Source organism: Cataglyphis hispanica, chromosome 8 (genome assembly GCF_021464435.1).
Source record: "Cataglyphis hispanica isolate Lineage 1 chromosome 8, ULB_Chis1_1.0, whole genome shotgun sequence".
Classification (NCBI taxonomy): domain Eukaryota; kingdom Metazoa; phylum Arthropoda; class Insecta; order Hymenoptera; family Formicidae; genus Cataglyphis; species Cataglyphis hispanica.
In genome coordinates this window covers 3,654,600-3,674,086 of record NC_065961.1, presented here as the reverse complement: position 1 = coordinate 3,674,086, position 19,487 = coordinate 3,654,600, and the positions used below count along the sequence as shown (strand labels likewise).

General features: G+C 39.1%; 2 protein-coding genes across 4 annotated transcripts in view; one reads left to right on the top strand and one right to left on the bottom strand.

Annotated features, from left to right (window-relative positions):
* The window catches only part of LOC126851270 (uncharacterized), a 132,121-nt gene that overhangs the window by 70,308 nt on the left and 42,326 nt on the right, over nucleotides 1-19,487 (bottom strand). For all 3 annotated transcript variants that reach the window (XM_050595019.1, XM_050595020.1, XM_050595021.1), the window contains one exon: nucleotides 11,973-12,013. In XM_050595019.1, coding sequence (XP_050450976.1) covers nucleotides 11,973-12,013 — 41 coding nt within the window. The remainder of the gene's footprint in view (nucleotides 1-11,972; nucleotides 12,014-19,487) is intronic.
* Nucleotides 1-19,487, top strand: part of LOC126851272 (atrophin-1-like) — a 106,950-nt gene that overhangs the window by 51,200 nt on the left and 36,263 nt on the right. Inside the window, 3 exon segments of the mRNA XM_050595025.1 lie at nucleotides 12,299-12,369; nucleotides 15,310-15,451; nucleotides 15,453-15,525. Coding sequence (XP_050450982.1) covers nucleotides 12,299-12,369; nucleotides 15,310-15,451; nucleotides 15,453-15,525 — 286 coding nt within the window.

Genomic DNA, 19,487 nt, shown 5'->3' with positions numbered 1-19,487 from the left:
TGTAAAATATATTACATCAAACTGTCAATTGTAATATTATAATTAAAATACGTCTTTCTTAGAATGCGAAAGGTAGAGTAGATTGTTTTCGTATGATGAGACCCAATTTTTAAAATCCTGATTATTAATATGACAAAATAATCAATGATTTTTCTAAATTTAATGTCTAGTATCTATCCGGAAAATGTCAAATATTATCTCCATATATACACACAGACAGATATATATCGCTTGGAATTTAATATGAGTTATTACTGTATTGATCGACCAACAGATTCTCCTCGCAACTCAAACGAGTAAAAGGACTTTCGAGATGAGCGATTCATGGTACGGATGCATGGAAACGTCTCGAAACGTAGCTCGAAGCCTTCGCTACACGAGAGTGTTGGAAAGAGCATGATAGAGCCAGAAAGTGTGTGTGAGAGAGAGAGAGAGAGAGAAGCATACTCTCTCCCATTCCTCCTGCCCTCCTCCACTCCTCGCTTCACCCCCGCCAATAGCCCTAGTCGTTTCCAGCAAGTACTTCTATGTACCAACCATCTCCTACACGCTACCCTTATATACGTTGTATATTTACCTCCGTGGCATATACGCGCGCGAACGCGCGCCTGCCTATGTACGTCGGTATATACCGTATATATATATATATATATATATATATATATATATATGTATGTATGTATGTACGTACATCGGGGCCCGCGCCATGTACATAGGTCCGAGCGCCACATAAAAAGTACATGGGGCAGGCAGGTATAGCTCGGGCTGAAAATTATCCCGAGTATTTTCGAATTAGCGCGTAGTCGGGAGCGATGGAAGAGGGACGGCGTGGCTCGGTCGAGCGAGGATCCCGCGTGAAATGCACTTTTCCACGAGGTGTCGCGATGCGCGTCATGTCGTTTCTTGAGCACGCTCGAAACGGCTCTTTTCCTCCCGTCTCCGTGCTCTTCGAGCAGCCGAAATTCCGCAGTGACGCCTTGTTGGCGACTGTACCCGGCTGCCTCTCTCTCTCTCTCTCTCTCTCTCTCCCTTCTCTATCTCTCTCTCGCTTTCGGAGGTATACATATACCTCCGTTTTCGAGCAACACCGGAGAATTTTCGGAGTCGCCATTGTTGCCGGGGATAGGTAGGTAGGTAGGTAGATAGGTGGGCCATGAGGCGAAATTATTCGCGACGAGCGTGTTCGAGCGAGCAACTAAGGTGGCTCGATTTTTAAATTGCAAAAACGCGCATCCCCGCCGGCGTGTTTTAGATCCTGCAACGCGGAAAAAGAAGAGGGCCACGACGCCAAATGTGCCGATTCAAGAGCTATTTTGCATTTTTGTAAATGCAAAGTTAAATTTTTTTTTTTATCATTTCTAATTGAATGAAAAAGAAAACTATTGTTTCTTTGTTGCCTTATCGCGAGTGAAATAAAATCTAATCAGATTTTCGATTGAATTAGAGTCGCAAGATTTGTTAACCTTTACGTTGTAAATATATATGAATAAATATGATGTTTGTAATGACTTTTGCATTAATCTCTCGATATTCATCGCTGCTATCAGTTGCCTGCGTCGAATGCGTTATTCGATTTGACCGCGAATATTGAATCGCCGTCCATCGATCGTAATCGACTAATGAATAATGCCGATGACACTGATGCTCAATAGATTTAATATATCATAGTGCGATTTATCAAACTATAAATAAATCTCCTTAATAGTCTCGAGAGAAAAATAGGCAAAATAATATCGAGTAAAAAATTAATTTATATACAAAAATCAATTTATATTCGCCGAATATCAATCGATTATAACAACATTCGATACAATTTTACGGCTAAGCCGCGTTGGCTGCCGGCGACTGTACGTCGGAGGTTGGCGATATCTTTTATCTCGTTTCTGCCTGTGTGACCTTAGGAACAGCCATAACTGTGTGCGAGAACAGTCTGAGAAGCAAACTTGACAAATTACAATTACTTTGTCGAGTGTCCTTCGCAGTACATCGTGTCCCTCTCATTTCGTTTATTTTATACAAAATTCGCGATCTTTTTAACGCGAGTAAAAACGATCGATAACTTTTCCCAGAGTACTTTTCATTCTTATTAAATATTTTAATTCGAAAAAAATTCCCGTTTATGAAAAGATTATATGCAAAAGCGGAACGCGTCATTTTTCTGCAATGCACTATCTCGGCACTATCTTCTCCGACACATTCAAACAAGTTGCTTTTCCTCGGAATTTTTGAGTGACGTATGTAAGTACGTCGGTCTGATGATGATGCACGTAAGTTGCGTCAAGTTACGCGAAAATCTTTCGTCCTATCATCCCCCTCGTTCTATCTCGGAATGCTCGAGAAACCGCTCTCTCTCTCTCTCTCTCTCTCTCTCTCTCCCTCTCTCGCCATAAAGCTGCGCGATGAAATCATATGACGCGAAGTATTCCGGACGTGCGCAAGATTTGGAGAATATCGCGAATAGGAAATTTTCTCGGCGTGTAGCTGCGCGAAAAAATTCGGTGCTCCCGTTAGATCCGCATTTGTGACATATCCATGTAGAGTCTGATAAATATAGGATATTCCACGCGCGCACAATTTTTATAAAATATTTTAACAGCGTATTGTAAAGATATTAATTAACATTGAGATTATAACGGTTTCTGAATTATAAGCGATCGTTAGTCATTATGTAGAATCCGCGTAATTACGAATACGCGCGTATTGATCTGTCATTTGTTATTACATGTATGTGTTTTATTTATTATCGATTATCAAAAACTATCAATCATTTTCTTAATATTCTTTTCTCTGAAATACGTTGATAAACTCATGACGCGTTTAATCCGCGAATAAACTACCATTTCCACACAACATACAATTAGTTATAATTAATTCCTCGTAATTAATTGTATATGAAATCCGGATTTATATTCAAAGGCACATCGAGTGCCTTTTTACTCTACAAATATAGAAATTTTGTACTTACATAACTTCACTGGTTTGACAGTCGATTCTTGTAACGTTGCGTCGTATGTCACACGGTACTTGGTTTTTTTATACACACATACTTACATCATTTACGTTAACACTGAATTTAAGTATCGATTGACATATTTACTTGGAATTAAACTTGGAAAACAGACGTTAAATTTGCAATGTAAGAACTGTAAGTGTCAAATAGAAGAGAGTAAAGAAGATCGCGACGTGAAAATCGAAACGTAATAAGCGAATATTATCATTGGAATGTGTTTTAATCAGTACGGGTCACTTGTCACGATCGCGTCTCGAGTGATAATACGCGGAGCGCGTCGTACATACACCTACTTGCTCGACTCTCGCGACGTAAATGACAAGGTCACGCGTAAACAACCGTACGTCGTACGCCTAAAAAAAAACAACCACATTGTTGTCATGAAATATTTCAACTTACTTTCGATGTTTACCAATATCTATAACTCGCGACAGAAATTATAAGATAGAGAGAGAATATTTTATTCATATTTTTATATACGATAATTTGCCAATATGTGTGCGTATCATGACGTAGATTTCCTACATGCTATGTATTATTTTACTTTCTCGCGCGCGGGTTTCCTATATTTTATAATATATAAAATTTTTATAGATAAATTCCTACTCAGAACTTTTTCGCAAATTATAGATTTTGTCTAAAGTTCTAAAGCGTTTGACATATTACAAAATAAATATACGCGGGATATTATGTTTCTTGCATTTTATAAGCAAATTTTGATGAATGTACTATTATCATATTTACGTTAAATCTATAATGCATATGTGAAGAATAAAATTAATTTTTGATATTTTGATGGAGAAAAAAATCAATTAAATTCAATTCTTATCATATATTTTTTTTCCTCCAAATTTTTCCGTCTCGGAAAGAATAAAATTGTATAATATTAATAAAATAATCCAGAGAAAGAATTGTAATATATGTTACTTATTAATATTTAATATTAATTTTATTCTCCAGAAGTATAAGAATAAAGAATATTGAAAATAAATTTATTTCCCTGAGTATACCCAATCAAATAAAAAAAACCTATGCTTCCAATAAACATTAGATTTAATAATTCTTTTTAAGCAGACTAATTAATCAATTATTTAAATTTTTATTAAATAAAAAAATTCTCGTGTGCGATAAATGAGATTTGCGCTGCCAATAATCAGTTTATATCGTTGTTAATATCGTTATTGCAGTATACGTGGAATCTGATGTAAGAGAAATCAAAATATAAAATCAGCTGAGCGCGGCGAAAATCAATATCATCTGTGCTACGAAGATCAATAACAGATGACAAATCAATGTGCATGCAGATGTATCTGAGAGTGTGAATTCTAGTGTGCAATATTATTGGACGATCCTGATCATTTTCAAATTAGAAACTAAAGTGTCATTATCGTATTAACATTTTTTTAACAAAGTAATTTGCGAAACATTCTATACAATATTAATTAAATGCACAAATATTTTTAAAATGACTAATAATATATTAATGTTTGGAAAAAAAATGTTTCATCGTGTCGCGCGTGCTTAGGAAATATTTTTCTGCAAACAAATAAGTCAACGCGAAAGTGCAACATTACGAGATGATGCAAAAATGCACTGGTCTAAGCTAAATAATAATGTCCCCTGAAATGCATCATTCAACGCGTTGCAGTGCGAAAATCTACCGTTTATAAAAGTATGCTTTTACGCGCGATATGCCACGGCAATGTTTCCGCGGATACAATTTTTTTTTTTTTTTTTTTGCTCTTTTCAGTGAGTCGCAACTTTTCCAAGGCAGGCGGAAACACGCGTACTACAATTATGAAGATTAGCAGCGTATTTTAGCGGTGTAATTTTTTTGCGCGATATAGAACATTTCGCAAACGTAAATCCTACTGTGAAGAAAGTTGTTCATATAAAACAGGTCTCTTTGCCGGAGGATAATCGATTGAAAAGACTGAAAAGACAGATTAGATGCAGATTGATTTCGTCAATTTTCATTTATTCTGATTACTTAGAATCTTATTAATTTTTCTTGTGCTTGGAAATTTTAAATTAACTAAATGTAAGCAAATACAAGGCAAGCTATTTTTCCTCCTTTACGCAAGAAATCTTTTTTAGAGAGGATATAATTGCGTAATGGCAAATTTTTCAGATTGATGTTACAAAAGAAAAAAAAAAGCAGAAATAGATTGCGTATCCATAAACACATATCTCGACATCGGTCGAAATAAATTCAGAAGAGAACTATACTTATATTAGATGTCTATGAGAAAACTATATCGAGAAATTGTGAAGCAATACTGACTGCAAAATGTATTTCCCGTCCTTTCCAAGATGATTCATCTGAACGCAATATAAGAAAGAGTTTATATATCATTGAAGGATTCTTTTCCCCGCAAACAATATGACAACACAGTTTACTGCGAGTTATACATCGGGTACCCTCATTCTTGCGGCGAAAAAAATGAAGAAAAGAGAAACTCCTTCCTATTTTCTTCTTTTTTAACGAGGTCGTCAACGGATAAATGTTTGTTATGGAAGTAAGTGCAACGAATGATTCTGACAACTCACGGAAGGAAATAAATCTAACTTAGTCCGCTCCGGTCGTTTTATCGAATCGTAAAAACTGCCAGCTGCGACATTTTACGTAACTATTTCGCTGTCATTGACTTTTTTTTCTGTCGCATTGCCTTTCGCAGCTGTAAGATATGCTTGTCTGCTTGTTGATCGCAAGTATCTCATCATTTATATATAATGCGTGTCAGCTTGTATAATTAAAGTTTCAAAATTTCTCCGGGTGTGATACGAAACAGAGTAAATCCAGTTGCATGTGCATATATGATAATTTATGTAATATGTAAAACATTTATATGCATATTGTGCATATTGTAATTTTTAAACGCTTACGCACTGTGGGACGCACGATTTTAAAATTCGAACGCAAGTCATTGTATAATTATCGCAAAGTATTTAGAAATTTTTCTATAATTATAAAATATAATTTCTTACGAATATAAATCACTCTATTTATACAAATAATAATTATTATATATTGTTGGATATATACTTTATTCAATTTTATAAACACATAAATAAACTCATCGAAATCACGTGCCTATTTAAAAAAAAAAAAATCATTATATCTGTGGCAGAATTTATTACATTAACATTAGATCGAAAGATTTCAAAATTTATGTCGGTCTTCAATTCAACCCGCATGAAATTTCACGCTGATTTAATTTGAAATAAGTTTCATTTCAGTTTACCTTGTGTGCACGTGCACGAAAACTTATCTGCGAATACGCGCTGTGTACACGTTCGAAGGTTCCTTTGACATAGATAGATAACGGCTGATAAACGAGTTAATTTGTAGATACGCCTTTCAGGCGAGCGCGTGTAGTTGCTCGTATGAATCACTGCGTGTTGAAACAGATCTTGCCGGGCGTCACGTTTCGCTCTCTATCTCCCTCCGACAACGAGATAAATGACAATGACTGAACGGTCCGAATCATCAACATTAATTTTGAAATCCATCATTATTTCCCTTACGCGTATGTCACAAATTGCTTTAATGCACTCTGCGCAACGTGCTATAGTGTCCGATCGTCTCACCAAAAAAAAAAAAGAGCGCGACCTTGAGTTACGTAACCTTGACGAAAACATTTTAAAAATACATACGAAGAGAAGGAGCGAAAAAGAGAGAGAGAGAGAGAGAGAGAGAGAGAGAGAGAAGGAGAGCACGAATCCTCTCGCAGAATTCTTGCGCAGCTCATCGAGCAATTTGTGTCTCGCGGTTTTGAGAGGAGAGACGACTCGCCAAAGATGATAAAAGCGCGAAGTAAGAAAGCACGCGAGCGCGGGAAACTTTTTTCCTTTCATCCAGACGCGGTCGTGCAATATTGATAGACACTCGTCTCTAGATAATGGTAGACTATTGCACAGACTGTAATTGTAATTGCATGGTTAGAGCCCCACTCTTTCCCCTCTTTCTCTCCCCTTCTCTCCCCCGACGGACTAACGTGCGTAGAAAAACAACGATATGAATGATAAATTCCTCTCTTTCTCTCTCTCTATCTATCTCGGACCATGATAATTATGATATTATGGGATAATTATGAGGCTCATGAGTTGACATTATTACCCGAGTTGGTCGCAACTCGGGTCTCCGCCTTCTTCTTTTCTTCCTTTTCTTGCACGCGCCGGCTTCGTCATTTCGCACTCGTGAATGTGTGCGCCGTCGTCGTTGTGCGTCATGCACACGATTCGAGACAAGACACACTTTGAAACGAGGCAACGTATGATTAAACGGTTGGAAATCATTTGCCGGTATCCGGTGTTTTATCAATTACATCGCGGCTCCATTGGCCATTAGTTGCGAGGCCGATATTAATTCGACGATCGGAATAAGAAACGAACGGAGAGATAACGAGATTCTAAATTATAGATTGATGAATCGACGAGCGCAACGAGATAAATTAATAAATATTAATAAATTTATTCCGTTCCTTTTTGTGACGCGACAACTGCTACTCCTTTTTTTATAACGACTGTGTGCAAGGCATTTATGTGTAATATAAAAAAAAAAATTTGACTTTTTTGTTAGATGAAAGCAGAAATATAATTGTTTAATAAAATCTCTAATCAGAATACTTTTTTTTAGATCAGTTAGTTTAATATAAATTCATACATCCACGATAAATATAAAATAAAGTGCTCGATTAAATTCGTAATTGTATAGGAAATGTCTTCTACAAGTTGTACAAAATACTGCCGGAGTTATACTTGTCGAAAATTACAAAAGCAAAATGCCAATAAGCATCTAATAAGTGAGTCTTTCCGCGGTATCTTTTAATATGTCGAACAATTGAGACAGTTGATAATAAAACAGAGCGCACAGAGAGACGTATTAATTAAAATTCTTACATCATTTAAAATATAAAGATACCGCTTTACGTCATGTACATTGCCGTTTTTACAGAAATTTTGCAAATACCTGTAAAGCATACATACAGAGCGCGTGCGATTCAAAGACATAGATCGTACAATGAATCCCCTGTTTCATTTGCATTGTTCGCGAGAGATACAAAAGAGAAAGAGAGAGAGGAAGTTATGAAAATAATCTAAATGAATAAATATTCTCGAATGATAGCCTTTAAAATTGATATCAACGCGATAAAAACGCCACGGCTCTCCCATATTAATGCGTCGACAACAAAAACATTTTTTCGCCTATTAGCTCCGGTTTGGCGGCTCGCGGCGCTAAAATGATATTGAATGCGCAGATATGAAATTAAAATGGCTCGCGCAATATACATACACACGGCCGGCGGCGCGCTACTCGCGCCCCTGTTTTTGTCCACGATTTCGAAAATGCACATCCGGCTTTTATAATATATATATATATATATATACATATAGACGGAAATAATACGGAGAAAGAGGAGTGAGCGCGATATTAAATATCGCCGCGCGTGCCACAATATTTACGTTTAGTCTCGCGCAAAATATTTGCGCCGTCGTTGAATCCCATGCGGCTGAATTACACGTATCGCATGATATATACCCGAAAACGACAACAACGATCCGCGCCAACGTCGAGATAGGCACTGACGTTGTAGCCTACACACTCCTCCGTCGGCCGACCGACCGACCGACGTCAATGGTTCATCGAATGACTTTCCCCAGTGTCGGATGACAGAGCTTTTAGACTCCATCCATGAGTAAACCAATCCGATGACTGCGAACGTATTACTATTATATATCCGTATGCCCCCCGTCCCCCTCCCCCCTACACCCCGCGCTCCTCCTCATCCCGTCCATCACGTCGTACCGTTCTCGAATCGCGCGAGGGTGTAATAGAAATGATTTACCGTTCTGCCTGCTATGATACATATGTTATTGCGTATTTGTAAATATACGTCATTAGAAATTTACTCTATTACTCGACAATATATTTGTACCCGGCATTAAACGTAGATATATACAGTTTTTATACGCTTTCAAATTACATTGCAAAATGAATATTCGTTCCTGATTAAAAAAAAAAAAAAAGAAAAAAGATTTCAATCTCCTCGCATTTTTTGATAAATTTCTCTAAACCAAATAGACGATAAAAGATTATATATAGAGCGTAAATCGGCACGATAAATGGGCGGCAGGGAACTTGAGTGAAAAGGTTTCACAAAATTTTTTTAATCCTTTTTTCACGAAAGTGGATCTATTCGTGATATTCCACGAACGAAATTCGCCAAGTGTCGCTCGCAGAGACGGAAATCTGATCGTGTCTGATTGTATTCGGAGACGAATTAAGCCGCTAATTGCGACTTCCCATGAGGATAATCTCGCCTCATTAGCTAATCCTGACATTGCTGCACTTCGGTTCTGCGCGCGAGGCTCAATAACGTCAAAGACCATAATTGGCTGATTCCGCAGATGACTGGAATGGAGTTTGCATCCGTGCAGGCTGAAATGAGAAACCGCAAAATATCGAAAGTCTTTTCCTCGCGTCCATTCGGATTTTCCACGATCTTATTTCGCCATCGATTTTTGATAAACGATTTGTGCGCGCAAAGTGTTTTCCGTATAATTCATATTACGTATAATATTTCCTCGTGTTACATCGAGAATAATTAAAAGAGACGGACTTGTCGGTTTCTCATTTAGAACATCGGGTAGATCCCGGCGAGATACATCCTCTTTTGCAACACGGAAAACAAAGTGATTAGTTACTTTCAAGATATATAATTACACCTCGCGCGTATGCGCAATGCCTTCTCCGTAATTTTCGTTATTTATAATTTCAATGGCATCCCATTCTGCCTCATTAGAACGTATCGCGAACAATTTTTTGCCGCCGAGTCTTTTTTTTCTCCAATACTTCTAATTATCGTTATTAAACTATTCATACTTTTTTTTTCTTTCGCCTTCTAAACCAGAAGTGGTAAGCTACATTTACAAACCGTCCGTTTACTATTTGCATATCAAGCATAAAGAGACAATTTGCATAATTTGCGCTCAAATCTGTAATGTTTACTTATTAACTCTTTCGTAAAAATGCACGTACGCGCATTATCCAGAGACGAATTCCTTCAACTAGGATGTGTACAACTCGGTGTGTAAAGAAAATTTTAAGAAACGATCAATCAAGGCGTCACCGCATCGCGCTACTTTACCCTAATCTACATGGAAATAATAAGCGTGGTTGAATGAACTGCATAATCGTGGCCTACCTCGGGTGTGTCGGCAATTACAATCGCAAAAAAAGGACAGCGCAACGCGCGAAAAATATTAATAAAACTCAACCTAACAGTGTCGGCGTATTTCATAACGACGATGTTCAGCTTTGCGCCCGATAATTAAGTGTCGTTCGGCCTCTAATATCGCACGCTCGGCCCCCGGTAATATCTGTAATCCGCGCGAAACGATTTCGACGGGTGGCAACAACGTGGTGCGCCGCGCGCGCGACGTGCCTCATAATTAGTCGGAAGACAGAGGGACGGTGAAATAGAGAGAGGACGCGATCATAATTGCCGCGCGCGCGACCGCGGCCCCGGCACAATCAATTAAATGGCATGCGCGTTTACCATCGCGCGAGATGGAACGGGATCCTCCCTCCCTCCCTCCCTCCTTCCCCTTTTCCCTCCTTGCTATTATAAATCGACGTTTCTTTTTTTTCCCCTCCAATAATCCCTAATTGAGTGGTCCGCGTGCACATCGGAAAGATAAATTTTCGAAAAATCGACGTTTCACCGTGATATATGCAAATTGCCCATCTGCACGTTGCGTTTATCAACATTAATTTTTTTTTTCTTCTCTTTAATATGGTATAGTATACCCTCTTTCTCTTTCCGGATTTCTATATTTTTATTAATTGCAAATAAATAAAAAGCGACGTATCGTTGCACGTATCGTTGAATAAAGTCGCGTAAAACGGCACGTGTTATCAGTGCATCGGCATCGTATTCAAATTGTTAAGGCATATCTTTATTACCCGTTCGTGACGTAATCTAGATCGATACGTCGTATAGTCGGACATAAATTAGACGTTATTACGTTGTACATCTTATCGCGTTTCCGGCGCATTTTTTTTTTTTTTTAATACGTACAACAATAATTATTCTTCGATAACCGCCGTGGCAATGCTTTTTAACCAACCTTGTGCGGCGCTTCTCTCTCTCTGTCTCTCTCTTTCTCGGGGCGCGAAGTTTTAATGAAATGAAAGGAAAAACTCTCTCGAAGTAAAGTTGGGGCGCCGTGTTACGTCACATGAACTAAAACTTATAAAACTTGCCGAGTCTCTTCATTCACTTGTCTTGTCTGTGTACTAACTTTAGAAAATATGGCAGAGCCGCGATATATATATATATACCGCAAGAAATTAATACATGTATTAAAAATAACGCGTGAAATCGTGGTAGACGCAACTTGAGGATGAGATTTAAAAAAAAAATCTCTTTTTCGTTTCTACAATATAAACGAAAACAAGAAACGCAAGAAACTATCTCGATAAAGGACAATCACATTACGGAAATTTTAATTATAGAGAAAAAGCATTTCTGGCTCTGTCTTTTAAATGTGTGACAGCGAAGAGCTAACTAAAAGAACATTACAGGTAATTTGAAAATTAATTAAATTAAGTACCGCTTTCGTAATGGGTTTGTCAAATGTAATATTCGATATTTTCGATATCAAAGGAAAATTCGATAAAATGTTAAATTATGTTGGAAAAACGCTGACAAAAGGGGTAATGAAATAATGCGTAATTAGCTCCTAGATTATTGATTGGTTGTGTTTTAACGAGAAGTTAAATTTACGAAATTATGTGCACACACGCTTTTAAGACTGATTAAATAACTGTACGCCGGAATTATGGTAATCTCCCGCCATGCTCCGCGCCGATTTTAACTATGCGGCACGATTTATATTCGATCAAATCGTTAAATCTTAAAAGATAGCTTATTATTCAATAATCGAGCAGTATTACCTGTTGCTGCACAACCGCACGCTCAAGTCCCATATCCGCTTCTGAAAATTAGAAATAGTTCATGATAAGCGCAATAAGAGATATTCGGTATATTTTTAATAGATAATGACGAAAGAACATTAATTATTGTGATTAAAGTGTCGATGCAAGTAATTCCTTTATTTCTTCGCTTTCCAGCATTGATCGTGATTACGTATGTACTTGTAAAATTTTTCTCTCCTAATAGACGATTGATTCCAAAAATTATTTAAAAATAAATAACGTGAATATGTTTAAAAAAAAAAATAATAACTGCGTAACGATCATTCTGTCGTTTCTGTTTTCAGGTCATATCCGTCACCGGTGCAGAACGGAGGACCAAACGGCACGACGACGATGAGCTGCGCGTCTTCTCAAGGTAAGAACAGATTTTGCCGATCGGACATCGCGTTTGACAGAGCAAGGAAGAAAAAAAAAAAAAAAAGAAAAAAGAAAAAACCTCGGAAACAATTCGGCTAATTCAATCCGTCGCGTAACGCTCGCACGTTGCATTTAATTACTACGACCCCGCCGCCGCGTTGGAGTAAAGCCACCGCGATTCGCAATAAAAGCGGACTCGTGAGAGAGCGGCATTCCGGCACGCTCATTAATTAGCGGGGTCCGAAAAAATTTCCCGGCGAAATTTTCTTCCGATTAAATTAGCGTTGCATTAAATTTATTGGCTGAATTCTCTTTTATAAACTGGCGCGCGCGCGCGAAAAGAGTCGATCGGTGATACGAGTCGATCTCTCGTTTGCTGCTCTCTCTCTCTCTCTCTCTCTCTCTCTCTCTCTCGTATATAATTTGCAAATATCAAACGTCGGCCGATATTCGAAAATATTGACTCTGGTATTTTAGCGGAGCTGCGGCGCGGCCGGCAGTCTCTCGATATGGGAAAAAAAAAATTATCCGCCTCATGACGATTCAATATCGCGCGATTATCGCGGGAAAAGGTGGAAGGAGAGGGGAGGGAGGGGAGTAAAAGGTACGAGAGTGGACCAGATACAATATTAATTTTATATTTTTCGCCATCGTGTGACAAAGCGAGCGCGTGCGACGAACGTGCGGTCGCCGCGAATCATATATATGTGCGACTCGTACGTATATATGCGTGCGTGCGTGCGTGCGTATATACATGCCGTATTGCAAAAAGGCTCGTCCTCGCGTTTATTCGCGATTGCGAGCGAGCCATTAAACAGATTCGTATGGAATTTCACGACGAAAAAGGATCGGCAAGCGCGCTCGCTCGCCCGCTTGGAAATTGCGCGGAACGTGCAATCAATGAAAAAGCTTCATTTCAACATGAGCTTATTACGAAATTAATTTTCATTATAACGGGATTCGCAAGTACCCTGCGCCTTTCTGTATAACGCCATTCGTTTATAACGCGTGTGCTTGCCAATATTACGTTGCATTCCAGAAAAAAAAAAATATATATATATATATCGCGAGCATTCTTTTGCCCGCAAACGTAATTCGAATTTTCATGACAATTTCTGTCAATGATGGAGACTCGCGATGTCTCGCGAAGGAGGGCCGAATCTAACACGTGCGCGAAAACGTCGGGCGATATTTGCGTCGCGAAGCTATACCGGGTCGATATCATGCCCGGCAATTGGCGGGAAATTGTAAAAAAATATTTCCCGAGAGCGAGACCGATCCGGCATCGTCGATGCGTATATAGTGGGCGCGCGACGATCGTGCCGAAATATACGCGCACGCACGGGACAAAATCCGAGCCAATTACAAACACACGTCGTCTCACCGAGCTGTCAGTCATCAATCCGTGGAATATTTTTCTCTGGGTCAATTGAACAATTCTACGCGTCGTCGGACATCGAGTGAACCGTGCGCGGGTGGGCTGGGTATTTGCTGTTACCCGGGGCTTTCAATGGCTAACCGGTAAATCTTCTGACGAGCGATTAACTCGTTTCTCTCGGTACTCCTCAGCTATTAAATTACCATCGACGATACCGTCGGCAATAAAACTTGTTCGGGGTGATACTAAACCGAGCGAAAGGTTGCGGCCGGGCCCGTGGATTATACAATAATCTCTTAAATCACTTAAATGCCTCGTTTTATTCCTCATTATTTATCCGCCACTATTTTAAGCTTTATGATCGCGGAATATTTAATTGATTGACAATTTAATTAATATACGTACCATTCTTTAGTATACCAACGGCTTTGCTTTATATTCGATAATAAAGAAAATAACAGATTCGTTTTTAATATTTAATAATTTTTCTCTGTATACATATTTGTATATATCTTGTTATATAACGTGCAATGAAATTAAATTAAATGTAGGAACAAAACTTCCGCTGTCCATAAAAAAATTGTTTAAAATGTTTTTAAAATTTTATCGGAAATGTAAAAAAATTTATTATTGTGTACAATTTTTTCCAGAATTATTTCTATAATCTCGGTTTGAGAGAAAGAGAGAGAGATAGAGATATGCAGCAGTGAATTTTATGTCGATGAGAAACCGTAAGAGAAAGTTCCAACTTATCGAGTTTTTCCTGATTTAAAAAGCCGTAGAAAAGATAAATTCGATCGCTCCTGAAAAAGTTTGCCAACAAATATCAAAAGTTCGAAGCGCACTTTGATTCCGGGCAAATCGCCCGGCAACTATGTTTAAACTAGGCTGCAAATTCAACTGGTGCCCGTTTACCTGTAGCTATCCGGGATTAGCGGCGTTAGACGGCACTCGATGACTCACTTGACTTGCTCTCTCAGAGAGTTTCGCGACGGAAATATTTCACAATACAACGAGACGAGATGAGTGACAGGAGTTCCCCGTGCGCGAATTAATAGCGCGATAATTTCAGCTAGTTAGCCTATGTACATTCAGAGAGGAGGAAAATAGAAGAAACTTGACGAAAATGATTAACGAGCCGTCGCGCACACGAGAGTCTGATGTCTGCGTGCGACGCCAGGAGACTAAAATTGAACAAAAGAAATGTTTATGTATGTTCCTCGTATGTTATCGCGAGACATAAACATAACATTAATGTAAACAATATATGATTCAACGCGCAAAATTCTACGTGTAAAGTCACTTTCAAGGTTCTTTTCGACTTTAACTTACTTATTATCGCGTACAGGCGTCGCGGAGAGAGAGAGAGAGAGAGAGAGAATTCATTCCGCAAACAATATCGCACGCCAAAAACTTTTCTTTTCGTTTTATAATCGACGCCTATAGCGAGCAGCCTTGCCGCATATGTATTTATTTCGATGAGAACGCGAACGCGTGACACGAGATAAGCGAGCGCCGAAAATCTAAAGGGCGTCGCCCTGTCCTTGTCTCTGCGCGCAGGGGTGATGGTGAAGCAGGAGGCGAGGGACGACGGTTACGAGACGAGTCCGGACCTCGAGATGAGGAGCACCGGCGGTGACAGCAGTCAGCAGTATCACACGCCGCTGACACCACACACGCCGCACACACCGCACACGCCGCACGCCCCTCACGCCGATATCGGCGACAGCGCATCAACCCCAGCAGCCGGGCTCGACCGCCTCCGCCCTCGGACAGGTGAGTTTTTCATATTCGCCTACCCTGCCTCCGACGAGACCGACCCTTCCTCTCCTCCACGCCCCCCCGCGTTTTCCCCGTGTCCTTCTCCCATCCTCCTCCCCCGCTTCTCCCCTCAGCTATTTACGTACCCGCAACAAACGAGCCAAATGCTATTTTATATCTCGTTTCTTAAAAATAAGTAGAAATTGCAATGGAATATTATCGACGAAAAGTGTATCTTTCTTTTGTCGAGTCGTGAAATATTCGAGAAAACTTATAATTGAGAGATCCTAGCTTGGTTTACGATGTTTAAACGATATCGTGAATAGTGCTCCGTTTGCGGAATTGTCGGTGATACATGCGCGTGATTGCTGTAATTATGCCGGAAGGTAAACGGCTGCGTGGTGTATCCTCGATCGATCTTACGTCAAAATTTCGGATTAAACAAATTTGCATAAATTTGCTATCTAATATGACAATCTGAAATTATTAACGTCCGCATACACTTATATTCTCTCCTTCTGTTTTAAACATACATAGAAAGATTATTGAATTCTCATTTGATATTTCATTTCACATATGCTCTTTTATGATAAAATGTAACGCATGGTAATATTAATTTTATTGTCCACGCGCGGTACGATTATTATCTAAAAATTCCGCGTGATCCGATAAAGCGCGATTTTTTAAATCCGCAGATCAGAGTGGCTCGTGTTTCAACAAAGAAATGCACGATAGGTGTCAATCAAATTACAAAACACGCGGCGATCGCGTCGATATCAAGTGCCACAGGGATTTCGCGATCGAGTATCGTTGAGTATCGGCGCGTAATCGGCGGAGAAAATATGTGATTATTATACACGGAGAGGAAGAAAAAAAAAAGAAGCTGCGCGCGTAAAACGCCAAAATTATTGCGCGATAAAAAGCGCAGATGGTTCTCATTAGGATCCGCCGTATCGGCCGTATCTGGCACCTCGCAATCAAAGTTACGAGCAATAAATTGCAATAAAGACGCGCGCAATCGCCACTCCGAGTTTTTTCGCAATGCCGCGCTCGGCGATTTGCATTTTCATGTTAGCTTTACGATCTACTTACGCAACGTTACTTCTGTCGCGCCGTACAATGAAAGCCGTGGATGTTACTTATATTTCTCTGCTCTATGCGTGAACGGAGAATCTTTCTAAACGTGCAATTCTACAATTACTTATGTCTTGCGTAATTCCTTCGACTGATACGAGCGCGAAATGTGTGATAAAATTGTAGTATTATAGACAAAGTAATAATAACTTGACAGCATTTTAAAATCACATGTTAAATTTTGTTTTTTGAATAGCTATATTGCTAACCTAAATATTCGTTAATAAAATAAAAGGAAAATATAAATATGAGTTTAATAAAATATATGCGAAAAGTCTTGCCTTTGCATTTCTAGGAAGCTATTGCATCTCTAAACAGAATTTGGCCTTTTCACTTTACAAACCGGAGTGATAAAAGCTTTTTGCGAGAGCGATTCACATGAATATTTTGACGATAGTAATTTTCAGCAACTTCAATCAGAACGCACATTTTCCGCTCATGAATTAATCGCAGGATGCGCAGCTCCCCAATTTGGCTATCGGCGCTATCGCGCGCGAATTACAGAAATTTCATTCGATATTAAATTGCCATTATCCGCAAAATTGTTATCCGCTGTCAGGATCAATAATCTTTTTCTCGAAAATTATTGCGTGACGTGATGGCCAATCGATCTCGATTTTGCTAGCTTCTCGTTTTAACGAACAACAACCGTTCGACGAGCGGAACAAATTTCCGTTGATCGAATTGTTAACCGTGGACAAACGTTCAGGATTTATCGAGTTCATATCATTTCCCCTCTTTTCCTCTGCATTATCACGTTCCTCTTTTCTAAATCCCAGTTCACATTATTTTATTTTATTTTTATCCGCCTGATCGTTCCTATGTAAATAAACCGATTTCGAGCAATTTTTCCGAAATAATTGAAAACCGAAAGATGGAATACGGCATTCTCGCTGAAAATTACATTAATTTTCTAAATAAATTATATTACATTCTGCAGAAAAAAATCGGGATATTTTCGAACAATTTCTCTCTTTTTTTAGAGAATATGATTTATACTAATTTGGTGTCTCATGCACATGTAAAAGCGGAGTCGGATAAGCGAAGGTTTAATATACGAACAATGCGCTTTATTATCGCAATATTTTCTCGAAATATATAGATTAATAGCTGTATAAATCGATAAACAAACGTTCCTTGCATGAACTGCGATTGCCAACAAAGATTTTTCTTTATATTTACTCGTTTATAACGCAAATATTATACTCCAATATTGTCGGATAAAATAAATCATTCTACTGTCGGTACGACGCTATATCTTTTTTCAAGTAAATAATAACAGTACGATGCGCGATATGAATACGTTCTTATCGCACGTAATATTGTCGTGTTGTTGTGGCGACCTTCGGGCGAAGCTCGGAAAAAGGACGGAACAGTGGGAATAACGCGTCAGCGGTAACTACCAGTCAGTACGGTCCTTATCTTTGCGGGATTTCGACCTCGATTTCGCAGGGTTATCACGGGGTCAAGAGCGTGGGTATGTCGGCTGGAAAGGCCATAGTCGGGACGGGGTCGACCAGGTCGAAAATTGCAAGCGAGGGAATGTTTACGTGTCGCGATAAAAAAAAAATCCTCGGTAATCCCCAAAGCCTCGTCACAGATTCGCGTTATCTCTTACTCTACCATTTTCGCGGACGCCGAAAAAGCAACGTGACTTCTTTCACGACTGTGCATTAATAGCGCAATTATTTGCAACAAAAAAAAATTGCTACTTTCCTTACTTTCAGGCCTTACCTTAATTTAATACGGAAATAAAGATCGTTTGAATTATTCTATTTTATTCGAATAAATAAACGATAGCGAGATCGTTGAAAACTAAGAGAGCGTGGAATGCACGAATATCGATACGATAAATTATCGCGACTATTGACAGGCTTCAGAATACAATAACGGCCTGTTGAATAATTTCTGATTTCATTGGGCGAGATAGCGCTTGAAGCATTTATTTTAGTTGGCGATATCGGATTTTTGCGCGGCCGTCGAGAAGAGTCGGGCAGCGAAACGTCACTCATAGATACCTGTCGCGTTAATCGTCTAATACCATCTCGTTAATATCATCAAGACAAAACTCGATCAAGAGACACCAGAAAGTTGCCAGATAATCAAATCCTCTTCGTATTTTACATTAGAAATGATAATTACTCCTGCGTATATTGTCAGATCCAACTCTATCACGTTTGTCACTCAAATTAACTTTCGAAGATTGTAAACGTTCATGTTATTTTCCTTTGCCTTTATATTAAAGACAGATCATTCAAATTTCATTAGATCCGCGGCTAATGCAAAAAGCAGACGATATGAAAAGCGCAACAGGAGATGAACGATAGTCGTCACTATGTACAATTTATAAAAAAGAAAGAAGAGACACAGCTGCACGTTTTACAACCGCGAACGGTCGATACGTGGCTATATATTTTTGGTCCACGGGCGGCAATTGCGCTATTACTATTTCCCCCCAAGGCATCGAGAGGCACATACATGCAGTGTCGGTTACATACGTTTTATGATCGCTCCTGTACGTGTCCACGATCACGTCGGTACATGTTTTACGTCGAGATTGTACGTGCTCGGGAAAAATTTCATTTTTCCGCAACCAGCCATCGCGCTGGAAACTTGCGGATGCGACGAAAAATTTCGCGGTACAGTTTCTCGCGGCGGAATTAAATCAGCTGGGATACATCAGCCGTCATCGAGATATCACAGGGATAATTCGCCGTGACCGGTGAATTTTGCTCCAACATTTTCCATCCCTTCGCCCGTATATGTATTATTTAAAGGAACGCGAGAGAAATTCGGTCATTAAACATACGGTAATATGTCTGTCCTTAATATTGTAAGTTGAG